The following is a 12930-nucleotide window of genomic DNA, read 5'->3' as shown; positions in this document are numbered from 1 at the left end:
TCCCAGATCAACGTCCACAGCTCTAGAAGGACCTGCTTTGGTTGGCATCCAAGACCATCCTCTTTCGGGTGTGATGTTCTCTGCAAAGTGCCGGACCACCGAGTTGCTATATGGTAGCCGCTGTTGGCATGGTTGAAGTCTCGCTGGCAGACTATCGGTTTACAAAAGGAAACCAAGGGTCCTACTCATCTGTGCTGATGGTGTAACTATTTTTGAAAGGTTGCAACACTTATTTCCCTCCAAAGCACTTTGTAGTTCCACTGTGCGACCATAACTTGATATTCACTTTCCTAAATGAAACTCCATTTCAGCCTCTCCTACCAAGTCCTTGGAGATTGAGATTGGAATTATTTAAAGATTGCCTTTCCGGTGGCTTTAATTTTAGCTAGAAGGGTTTCAGAATACCAAGCACTCGCAGTGTAACCACTGTTCATGTTATTCCCCAAGTAAAGTTCACCCTACTGGTTACACCATCATCCCAAGAGGGATGACATTCTCAAATTTCCAGGACCAATCCTTTCAGCTTACATGAACAGTTGTTTGTTGGCTTTGTCAGCCAAAAAGGAGGAAGACCTGTGACAAAAAATGTATATCTTGAGGTGGACAGTACTTTGTATTAACAGCTGTGAAGAGCTGTGTCATTAAGAGGTGCCAGAATATTTCTGGGCACATTCCTCTAGATGCCATGTAGCCACTGATGGAAATGTGTTGGCCCCTCCCTGCATGCACTCACTAGTCATTCTCCTCTCGATGCACTGGCTAGAGAGCATGTGAGCGTTGGAAGGGGTGTGTTGCAAAACATCTAGGTGTAACAAGAGCATTCCCATCCTTTTCCCACCTTCCAATGTGCTGCGGCCTGCCTCAGAGAGTCTTGCATGGATGAAGAATCTGTGGGAGGAACGTATCCATTATAAGAACAAATTAGCAAAGGAAAGAAATGTTCTCTCTGATGAATGCGATGATCCCTCTCAGGGGTTCCTTATCCCCCCTCCCACCTATCCCGCTAAATTAAGTAATGAAAGAGTTATTGACATGTTTGTGATTTTTTTTATTTAAATAAAATGGCAGTTCTACTTTTTTCGCGGTTGCCTGGGGAGAACAGTGTGGCACTGAGGAAGATGGAGTGCAGAGCTCTGTGTGGATATACAGATGACAATACTTCCGGTGCAAAAGGGCACTATGGAGCCGTTTCCGAAGCCGACTGCTGGGGAGCTGAAAACATTTCCCAACACACTGTGTCTGAACAGAATCTATGAGAGGAATTATTGTATCCACATGAAAGAACAATAATGAAGGAACGCCATTTTGTCTTCAGTGCAAATGACTACTATATGCTTACGCATGTTACGTTCTGGTAAAAAGCTTATAGCTCCACCCAGCACGACTGCCGTGGACCGAGGTCTGTGGTGGAATGGAAATGAAGAAAAAGGGTAAGAGGGTAGGAGAAGCAATAGTAGGTCAGGAAATAGATAAACACGAGGTGAAGGGGGTCATTGTAGGGGTGTGTTTGTGTATTTATTGGTATGGGATCAAAGGAATGTTGACTCGACACCCTTCTTCACCCCTACCTCTGGATGATGTTGCCCTCTTCCACAGCACAACATTCTCGATTGACAGGCTTAGAGAAACATGTCAACACAAACCCATTCCTGAGAGCGTTAGTTTGCAGCCTTGGATATCACATGGAACTTTAGACTATAATCAAACCTCGGTAAACCACAGGGTATTGTCTCAAAGACTGTTTCGGGCACAATGCTATCCAAGAAGCAGCCTGGCACACGAAGGCACACGCAAGAAGCAGCCTTGCACGCTAAGCCACACGCAAGAAGCAGCCTGGCACACGAAGGCACACGCAAGAAGCAGCCTTGCATGCTAAGGCACACGCAAGAAGCAGCCTGGCACACTAAGGCACACGCAAGAAGCAGCCTTGCACGCTAAGGCAGATGCAAGAAGCAGCCTGGCACACAAAGGCACAGGCAAGAAGCAGCCTGGCACACTAAGGCACACGCAAGAAGCAGCCTTGCACGCTAAGGCACACGCAAGAAGCAGCCTGGCACACTAAGGCACACGCAAGAAGCAGCCTTGCACGCTAAGGCACACGCAAGAAGCAGCCTGGCACACTAAGGAAATGGAAAACCCAATCACACCTGTGGATAATGTCCCCAAGGACAAACAATGGTGCACTAGCATCCAAAATGCTTTAGCTAATAAAATTACAACCCTTCAAACAAAAATTGCAAAGAAAAAAGCACCCCTGAACTCCACGGGAACACATACCTCCCACTTGGCAGATACACCTAGAACAGACAATCATAGCAGCCACAAACCATTCAGATTCTCCAACATCTCCATACTGGAAACTGAAAAAGTGATATTATCCCTGAAACCCTCCAACTGCTAAGGTGACAGCTGCCCAGCACAAGTTATTAAGGATGCAGCGAGAGACCTAGTGCCCTTTATATCTAAACTAATAAACTCCTCCTTCCGATCCAGCACTGTACCGACTAACCTTAAAGAATCATGGGTTCTTCCCCCTCCTTAAAAAACAGACCCTTGACCCAGCCATCCCGACCAATTATAGGCCCATCACCACTGTCCCATTTCTCCTTAAAATCAGTGACAGAGTAGCCTACCTCCAGATCCAAAAGTATCTGGAGACAAACCAACTACTAGGATCACGCCAATCTGGCTTCAGACCACTACATGGTACTGAAACAGCCCTAATTGACCTTAAGACACAAATCGACGAGTTGAAGGATAAAGGTAAAACAGCTATGCTCCTCCTCCTTGACCTATAGGCGGCCTTCGACCTAGTGGACCATGCAGTGTTATGCAACCATCTAGCGTCTGCTGCCCATTTTTCAAGCAAAGCTATAGCCTGGGTACAATCCTTCCTGGACAACCACACGATGAGAGTGTTCTCCCCATTAGCCTCAGCGGACCCAATACATATCAGCTGTGGCATCCCACAAGGTTCATGTGTCTCCCCCACAATGTATAATATCTTCACTAAGCCACTCTTTGACAAACTTGACAGATTGGGGGTAACCTACATCAACTGATGCGGACGATACACAGATCCTCATACCCCTATCTGGCAACTTTGTTGAAGACACAGCTCTAGTAAACAAGATTTACCTCATCAGTCAGGCATGGATGGCCTCTCACGGCCTATGCCTGAACGACGACAATACTGATCCTGGGTTCCGACTCCAACCTCCACAAACTCACTCCGAACTACTGAGCCTTCAATATAGATGGCAATAAAATCAAAGTGGCAACAGCGGTAAAAACACTAGGTTTCTACCTCGACTCCAACTTATCGCTCAAAAAACAAATCAACTCCCTGGCTTCCTCCACAGCCTACACTTGTAAATTAATCAGGTCCTGCAGACCCTACTTGCCTAAAACCAATTGTATCACTCTAGCCAATGCCCTAGTAATGTCCAAATTGGATTACTGTAACGCCCTTTATGCGGGCGCCAACAAAACTGTCACAAACAAACTACAAATACTGCAGAACAACGCTCTTAGAGCAGCCCTGGACATACCCCGTAGAGCTCACATATCTAACATTAGGAAAGACAATCATTGGTTAAAAATCAGTGATAGAGTTCTCCTTAAAACGCTATCTCTTACACATAAAGGACTGAACAACACTGCGCCCCCTTACATCTCAGCCAGACTGACCAGAAAATCTTCTATTCGTCACACCAGAGCCTCTAATCACTCCCTACTTGAAATTCCCAGATTTAGACTAACTAAAGCAGGTGGAGTAAGTTTCCCTGTTAGAGCGGCCTGTGCCTTAAAGGCGCACTCCCCATGGAACTGAGAACTAATCTTCCCTACTCTAGATTCAGATGTAAGGTGAAAAGTTGGCTTTGGACTAGCAGAAATTAACCTGCTGAACTCAATCCTATCACGGCGTTCCTTGATTCTGTTCTGACACCAGATTATTTGATTATCTGTTTGATCTGAGTATCTGACACCTGACCAATGAGAGAGATTCACATGCTGTATCTCATGTATACTTGTATATTTGTATTGTATATATGTTAATGTATCCTCTGTATGTATGTAACCTAAGCCTAAGTATTCTTGCAACTGCTGCGCCCGGCTACCCATGGGTTTGGAGCGCATTATCAAATAATAAACTAAACTAAACTAAACTAAGGCACACGCAAGAAGCAGCCTGGCACGCTAAGGCACACGCAAGAAGCAGCCTGGCACGCTAAGGCACACCTTCTCACCAGCCCAGTCAAGTGCACTATTACCCTCTTCCGGCCCTTCTCATTGAGGTTAAACGGAAGCAGTAGAAATGGTTTTCCCCCCTTTGTTCACCTTTCAAACTGGTCGGGTGACAGTTTGCTGCATTTATTCACTGCAAAAACTATAGATGGCGGTTTGGGAAATAGAAAGGTGGGTGGCGAGCTAGGCGAGAGGGGTGTGTGGTCCTATCCCACATTTTGTGGTTAAAAAAGTAGGTAACAAAATGCGATGAAACGTGAATTGGTCAGTTATGTCCAAACAAACTTTATAGATCCCTAGAAATTACACTTGCCAGGCAAGTATTTATGACTTGCCTTGAGTCTTTCCAAGACTATAAACATAGACATATACTATTACAGTCACCCCAAAGAAGCCCTAATCAAGAGCACATCAATGGATCAAACAGCCATGACACAACAAACTGTACCATGTTCACGTCACATGACACCAAATATAGCACACCCCTTATTGACATCATGAGCGATCACACTAGCGCGGCGGTTCTGCCATAGGCCACCAAGATGCTGCGTGTATTACCTATACTTACAGCGACATGCTTACAACATACGAATGGGAGTGTGCTGCCACTTCCTGTTGTCGGATAGCCACTTCCTGTTGTCAGATAGCCCGCATTGTGGTAAATACATTCATAGCAAATAGAGAACTGGGAACGAGTACTCTCTCGCTAAACACATATATACCTATATGAAATGTGTGGCTTGGGCAATGCATACAAACCTCCCATTAGATATTCAGAGTAGTGCACAGCGGTACCCACTTGTGACGGAAATATTAGAGCGTGACTACTAATGTCATCAATGGTGTCATGGGGATGTAATTGCATTAAAATCGGCAGATAAGTTACTGACGCGCTACCCATAGTAATCACATAATGATGATCAGAATTCAGGAACGCCACAATAATGTTTGAAAATGGCACAAATTACAACGTGAGAATTCTGGTTGCGAATGCCACCTTGCAATGGCACTGCTTGTCCACTCTTCTGTGTGCAATCATAAATGTGCTGGAACATTGCACTCAGAAGAGTAGGGTCGAGGGCAAGTTCCCCAGTGATTATGGGGTGCCTCTCTAGTGGTCTGGCTTCTTTCATGCGGGAACTAATACGCCATGTTAGAGAGCTCTATCTAATTATTATACTAATTGGAATGATTCAATATCCTGCAGCTGTACCTAAAATATGGGGGGCTGCTCAATTGTTGTACACTGCTCCCATCTGGGAAGCTTGCTCCATGCCTTACTTGCTAAGCAGGCACGGGAGTTAACAATGCTATAACATCAGATGTTGGTGCCTCCCTAGCAGAAACTCAGTCCTCTTTTTACTTCTATGGACTGTTTCGATGCTCGCCGATGTCCTTTTTTTGTTGACTCGGGCCTCTGACAAACCGCCCGATCCAATGACTGGGACAGGAACACTGTGTGAAAACCGTACAGGTAAGCCCCGCATTTATGCACCTTAATGAGCCGACCTACGGCGATGATCTAACTAGTTACATGTGAGAGGCAAGAAATTTGGAGCACTTGCCAGCATTCGCAGCGCATGTGCCGTTGTAAGCAATGACCGGCCTACAGTGAGCCTCTGCAGGGGGAGACGCATATCCCGCGCAGCTCTCTCCAAGTAATAAGAGCAGGTTGGGGGGCGTGAAGTAGGTGAACAAGCAAGTTGGTAGACGTTATAGACCCCGAGGGGTACTGTAAGGCAGAAATGGCTGAGGTAAATCCCACACCACGCCAGTACTCAGCACTAGTAGAGATTTAGTATTTAAAGGATAAGTCGACACCGGACATTACTCTAGAGGCACAGTATGCATATGAATGCCCCGGGCTAGACATTAAAGGAGCTCTCGCTGACACTCAGGGGGTGAGATGGATGTCATTGCCACATCACTGCAGAGTTGTTCAACTGTGCTTTTTCTTTTCAGCGTGAGCTGAACACACGGGAGTGCATTCATTGAGAGCATAACAGCTGACGGCAGGCGATTACCGCACCAGCAAGAGAGCTATACATACGGGGAAGAGAAACCACCGTTGTGGCGAGTCAATTACTCGTTTTCCCGTGACATGGTATTTGTTATAAGACACAATTGGTTATATTAACGGTGTACATGCAGTGATCAACACCAAGATATAAATACATGTCAATCATATGCTTTCCTATAGGGAATTTGGATAAGATGAGTGGCATGCGATTTACGTGCTTGAACCTGGCGGAATGGTGATTGGTGACGCCTACTGAATAAAGGAAAATTAGACATTGACCCTGCACTTTTAAAAGTAAGGTGAGGGTGCACGGAAAATCTATCAGATCCTTTTCCATAATGAGATTTGTTTTAACCTTTAGAGAGAGAGTTCCCTGCTCACTTGGTGCTTGTGTCTCCTCTTGTTTTCAGGCTTCTCAGAAATCATACCTTTGGAGCATTGAGGATTCGGTCCACAGTTGACACTATCCCAATAATTTACATTTGGAGGTGAGTTTCATCAGGTATAATGAATGAATGTGTATGCGCATGATTGGTTTGTGTCAAAATTAAGAGGTTGGTTAATAATACGTTGTGTACTGTTTGTTTTTAGATTTTTCCAGAAGACATCTTCCATCGGACAATGTTACCTGGGTTAGGCTAAAATGAAGACCTACCCATATCCTGAAGAAGGTCGAGAAATATAAGGCTAATTTGGAAAAGCCAGTTTGGTACGACCGAAACATATGTAGATTGTGTTAATAAGCCAAGGTGCTATTGAACTGAAATACATACTGGCAATCGATATAGGTGTAATGAAATGATCCACTGATGTGTGTTTTTGTTTTATGAAGGGTCCGAGAAACCCCCTTTTTCTTAGTTAAAATGTATCATTGGTATGTGTATGAGTGAGATTAAGTATACATGGTGGAATGAAGTTGATGATGTTGAGTGTATATGGAATGTATGTCCTCTGCGAGCACACAGTACCGATAAACTCAGAATATTTTTGTCAATGCGATTTTGCAAAACTTCTGTATAATAATTTTGTGTACCAACAATATCTTCCCAACCTCATTTACCAAGGTCCATTTTTGTATATTACTGCACTACTTACCTGGAGGACTTGTGGTATTACCGGTAGCCTTATATAATTCTGGGGGCAGCTCCTCAATTAATTCTTTTCAGAATTTCCAAGATTTGTTAGTTTCATATCAGAATGCTATTCCCCATTTTGATAAATGTATATAATGTCGTTTAACCAGAAGCACTTTGGAAATATAGGCCCAGCAGCACGTGATACCAGGGATATTGGGATATGAAAAGCTTGACGATATAGGAGAATCACTTGAAAGGTCAAAGATGTGGAAAATATTTAGAAACGGGTTTATTATTTAAGAGGTTTCCATAGCGAAGAGGACAACGCTCACTGCTAACATGTAGGACTGGAAGACAGTACATATGCAGAGCGCAGGGACATATCATTATGCTGTGATTGTGTTGCAGGCATAGGAGCAAGGACAGCACAGAAAGAGGGTAATAAAAGGAGCGCACGGGCTGAGTGGGTCGTTTATGATGAAACAGATCCTAAAGAGAGCCAACTCTACAAGGTGAGACATGGTTAAAGAAGGAACCATGATGGTACACAGGAAATGAGTGACTACGTTAAGAAGGCCTGATGTGGGCAGGGATATGTACAGAGGAAGTAACACTGGGAAGGAAGTGTATCAAAACGATGAAGTAGGTCTGAAATAGATAAGAATGTATGGCGTGCCGCGTAGGTGAGAGGCCATTTTAGGATTAGACAAAGGCTGTGTTATTGGAATAGGAGGCCTGCCCCATTCTAAAATGGAGAACAAAGAGCATGGAAAGGCCTGCAGGTATAAATGTCTGATTCTCCCCAATGATTGTCCCCTACACCCAGAAAAGGGAGCAGTAGATGTGGATGATAACTCGAGGAAAGGAAGGGCAATAATTAGGCTTTCTTCTGGGATGAGATGAGAAAGGAATACTTGATTCAAAATTGTAACATAACTGCAGGGAAGCGATGACACACAAAGGAGCTCTTCATCTAAATCATTGTTCATAGTTTGACTTACCAGTAGCTGCTGGTGAAATTGCTGTTGTGTATTCTCCCTGCAGTGCAAGAGGACCTCTGCCAGCTGGTGGGCCAGGTGGTGGGCCAGATGGTGGGCCAGGTGGGCCAGGTGGGCCAGGTGGGCCAGGTGGACCTTGCGGTCCTGGTTGCCCTGGAATTCCTGGTGTGCCTGGCATCCCACGAGGTCCTGGCAGCCCTGGATCTCCCACACGTCCTGGAAGCCCGAGTTGTCCAACTGGACCTTGCTGCCCAGGCGGTCCATCTTTTCCAGCTAGACCAGGAGGTCCTGGTTCCCCTTTGTCCCCAGGCTGGCCAGTTTTTCCTGTTGATCCTCTTGGTCCCTTGTTACCTGGTGATCCCCTTGAACCTTTTCCGCCTTTTTCCCCTGTTGGTCCCATGAGTCCAGGTAGGCCCTTTTCACCTGCCGGCCCAGGTGGTCCGCTGTCTCCTTTATCTCCCTTCAGCCCTTTGAGGCCAATAGGACCGATGGATCCTGGGGGTCCCTTGTCACCCTTGGGACCCCTTAGGCCAGGAGGACCTGAAAGAATGTAAATAGATTATTAAAATATTTCAGTAGTTTGTTAGGTACATCTCCATCAACATTCAATTCTACAAATGAAGGTTCTCATTTTCTTAAATGGCCTTTGCCTAAGGAGCACTATGCTAACGCAACAGGAAAGCCTTTCAATAAATTGAAAAGAACTTCTAGGTAAGGACACTTGTCTGTATAATTATCCCTGGAAAGAAAAATAAAACATTTTTTATACAAAATATAAAATATGCAATGTTAAAAATAACACATGAAGGCGTAGGTAGCGCATTGTAGCAGTTCCCATACAGAAATGTTAAATGACCGTTCACCAAGCATTAATTGAAAGCAGGATAAACACCACCATTAGTCCCATTGAAATTGTCAAACAAGTTGAGCACTCAGAGCTGAGCACTTTCACTAAACCAATGCTCAACAAACCCTCAATTTGTTAAACTGAGGGCTTGTTGAAGCGAAGTTGAGCTTTGATTGAGCACTTACAATGATTGTATGGAGTTGAGCGATCTAATTAGCATGTGAAAATCTCAATCAGTGCTCAATTTCAGTTCAGCTGAGCAGTAGTTGAAAGCTCCTGGTTGAGCACTTTTTTGGCATGGGATTTCTTTGCGTGTTTATTCTGTACAAAACACCACATACATATGATATATACTGGAGTAAACTGGCAACCCATGGAAGCATGATCACCAGGATTGTCTACCTTTAGTTCCGCTAGGAGAGAAGGGGTGCGCTTTTAATTGGACCATAGCACTATGTGTGCAGGGGTAGAGGGCCAGTGGGTAGCAACGTCGGCGCCCTGCAGTTTTTGAAACAACAGGTTGCCAAGCCATTACACAAGGGGAAAGACCAAATGCAAATTAGAATTGGTCCCACCCCAAAAGAGGCAGTCGTGCCCAAACTGCTAGGTCACATCCCTTCTGCACAGGACCACAAGAATCCGGGACAAGAAATTGAGGTTACCAGCGTAGTTTATATTTCACACAGAGGTACACACAAACGTGAAAGAAGGGCAGATAATTGCACTTGAGCTAGAAGCAGCCATAGTAAGAGAAGACAGAGTAATCCTACATGGGCCAGATGGTGGAATGACTTGCTGCACAGTGATAGCGCTTGATGAGGCACATAGGTTGACTGACGAGACAAAGTAATGTTTAATATTTGTCTCACATATCAATTGCGAATTGAGAACAGGGAGATTCCCCAGGGAATTACATTAGTGAAGAAGGCTGCATCGTTTTTACAAGAAGATTTGGCACGTGTACCAAGCTCACTATGGACCAGCAGTCCAATGCTTTCTTTTCAATTTCCATACACCAGTATTCTCAATATTTGACATTGTTAATTTATTCTGGAATTAAATTGAAACATACTCTGTTAATACAAAGGTATTGTGGATCAACCTTGGTCTTCAACCGAGTGTTACAGGTGGACATGGGAAATGTATAACTTGACAGTGCGGTTATCCAGTATGTGGATGACAGATTGGTGTGTAACACCACAGAGGAAGAATGCAGGAGCGATTCAGAGTTGACAACAACTCTTGCTTGTGCGTTCCCCTCCTCCCCTACCCCCGGGGAATACGGCACGTGCCAGCCCAGCCTGCCTGGAGTGTGCAGTGCACTGCTGCGCAGCCTGCCAGCCTCCTCCTCCTCACCTTCCAGAAGCCGGCAATAGCAGCAGGCAGCCGCAGCGAAGCGTGCTGCTAGGCTTCGAGTGTGTGAGCCTGAGGTGAGAGTCTATTAGACTGCTCCTTTCCTCCTTCTGTGACGCCCGTTGCTGGAAGAGTGAACAAATCACCCCCTGAAACTACCAGCTGCACAGAGGTATTCTTCCATTCTAACTGTCCCTGCTCACTGAACCGCCTCGTGTTGCAACCACTCGCTTCCCTGCTCTCTGGTTTAGACGCTAGTGATCATGTGTCCTTTGCCTTCCTCTCACCTGCCTTCTCTCTTGCCGCTGCCTTCTTCCTTCATGTGATCCTGTCGATTTTGGTAAATAATTCTGGGAGGTTTCTAACAACTCTACAGCCACATTATGTATTTAGTTTCTGTGCTTTTTGGAAATTCGAATCCTGATGTATTTCTAACACTTCCTTTTGTCAGAAACACAGAGGCAGGATCAAAATGTATTGAAACGGAAGGAAAAAAACAGGTACAAAACACACCGAAATGCTCAAAATGCATTCAAAAGTCAAAATCCAGCCTGTAAACTAGAAGGAAGGATTACCACCTCTTGATAGGCCAAGAGACGAAAAAATTGGCTCCAACAGACGCATAAGTACTCAGAATGTGTCAGGCTTCATGTCCAATTAATTATTTGTTGGTCCGCGGAAGCTGCTGAGCCCCCATAATCCCCCATGAATGCTTCCTTCTCAACTGATATTACAAACAGTTAAGTTGACAGCACCCTTAAGGGAAAAGGGGAAATGGGATAAAATAATAAAAACACCAGGTCTGCGTCTGCTTGATATGTGTTTTGCCGTTTTACCTAAGAGGGAAAAGTTGGATAACATTTAATAATCACTAACTTTCAATTCAGGTGTTCTCCCATAAACTTCGTTAAAGGAATTATAATAAACACCATACCTGGTCCTTCTCTACTAAACCCTAGAGAAGTATTTACATGCAGAACTCCTTAGATGATGATGGCTGCAGGAACTGCCAGAAATATATAACGTTCCTTAGTTGCAGTCTATAAACTTTGCCATCAACAATTTGAGTTCCTTTTTAAAATTCGTTTTCACTATGTCTTCTTCACCATTGCTTTTTATAAAGTTAACTGTAAAGTTTCATGAAAACTAATCCATGTTAAGTTATCCAAACTTTTCAATTGGATGCAGAATTGCATGTGAGTGAAGCAAAAAATGTCTCTTTTCACTTTAACGGTATGTAAACTTGTGTTGCACCCGCACTAAGATAAATAGTGTCTTAATTAATACAAACACAAGCAAGCCGCCCATGCGCGATGTAGAGTCTCAATTAAAATAAATTCAAACCGTTCATGCGCGAAGGGAAGTAGTGTCTCAATTAAAATATTCTCGAACTGCTCATGCGCGAAGGAGAAAATGTTCGTTCCTCATTCCGGAAGATTACACACATGCGAATGATTACTAGAGTCACACATGCGGTTGAAGATGCGAGCCGCTCACGCAGATGATGACACGAGCTGCACACACGGATGATGACGCGAGCTGCTAACGCGGATGGTAACGCGAGCCGCACACACGGATGATGACGTGAGCTGCACACGCGGATGATGACGCGAGCCACTCAAATGGATAAAGTAACTGCACATGCATGCACGACCGGTAATACGAGCACGCGCTGAGTTTAATCTTTCAACTAAAACACTGTCATTTGCGCAGACAGTGCGAAATGTTCTGCTCACAACGCCTCTAATATGAAGACTAATTTGTCTTAAAAATATTTAACTTCAAAAATGAAATGCCTTCAGAATACGGATTTATCAAGTATTCACACATTCACTGGTTGCATAAAAAAAAGAAGGCTTCACAGTTCAAACGTTACTGTAGATATACATGCTTTCCTGGTTTGAAGCGTAGAACTTAAAGTAACTCTAAAATAACTGGCTGTTCAAATAATGTTACTGTCTTTAAATTAGAAAAGATTAACTAGACTGTTTTTTCAAGTAAGGAGGAATGAATAACAGGAATCTTTACCTAACTAAAGTTAATAAATGTCTCAAGTCACTTAGCTTGCTTCTTTCTTTGGTAGATAGAAGATTACTTCTCTGGAATGACTTCCTGGTTCCTCTGACTCTCTCCTCATTCTAAGTTCCCCCTTCAAAGATTAGAGGCCTTACCAAAGTTTTCAAAATTACCAGAGCCTCTCATATATGACCTTCCTGCTGGACTGCTGACAATGAAAGGCAGTTTAGAATGTTCTGACAATGCCTTTCTATTACTCCTGACCAATCACAGATTTTATGTGGAATCTCCATTTTGGCTTGGGAAGCTCTCCACACTCTGAACTTCAAGGTTAAGGCCCAAACCATAAATCATGTTCATCACATACTCACT

At 44.2% G+C, this 12930-nt stretch overlaps 1 protein-coding gene across 1 annotated transcript in view; it reads right to left on the bottom strand.

Moving 5' to 3' along the window:
- The window catches only part of COLEC12 (collectin subfamily member 12), a 418681-nt gene that overhangs the window by 51759 nt on the left and 353992 nt on the right, over positions 1-12930 (bottom strand). Inside the window, exon 6 of the mRNA XM_069620876.1 lies at positions 8346-8882. Coding sequence (XP_069476977.1) covers positions 8346-8882 — 537 coding nt within the window. The remainder of the gene's footprint in view (positions 1-8345; positions 8883-12930) is intronic.

This window comes from Ambystoma mexicanum, chromosome 5q, assembly GCF_040938575.1.
Source record: "Ambystoma mexicanum isolate Mex_15411 chromosome 5q, UKY_AmexF1_1, whole genome shotgun sequence".
In the NCBI taxonomy this organism is placed as follows: domain Eukaryota; kingdom Metazoa; phylum Chordata; class Amphibia; order Caudata; family Ambystomatidae; genus Ambystoma; species Ambystoma mexicanum.
Note: the sequence above shows the minus strand (reverse complement) of the source record. Positions and strands in the feature narration are given on the sequence as shown.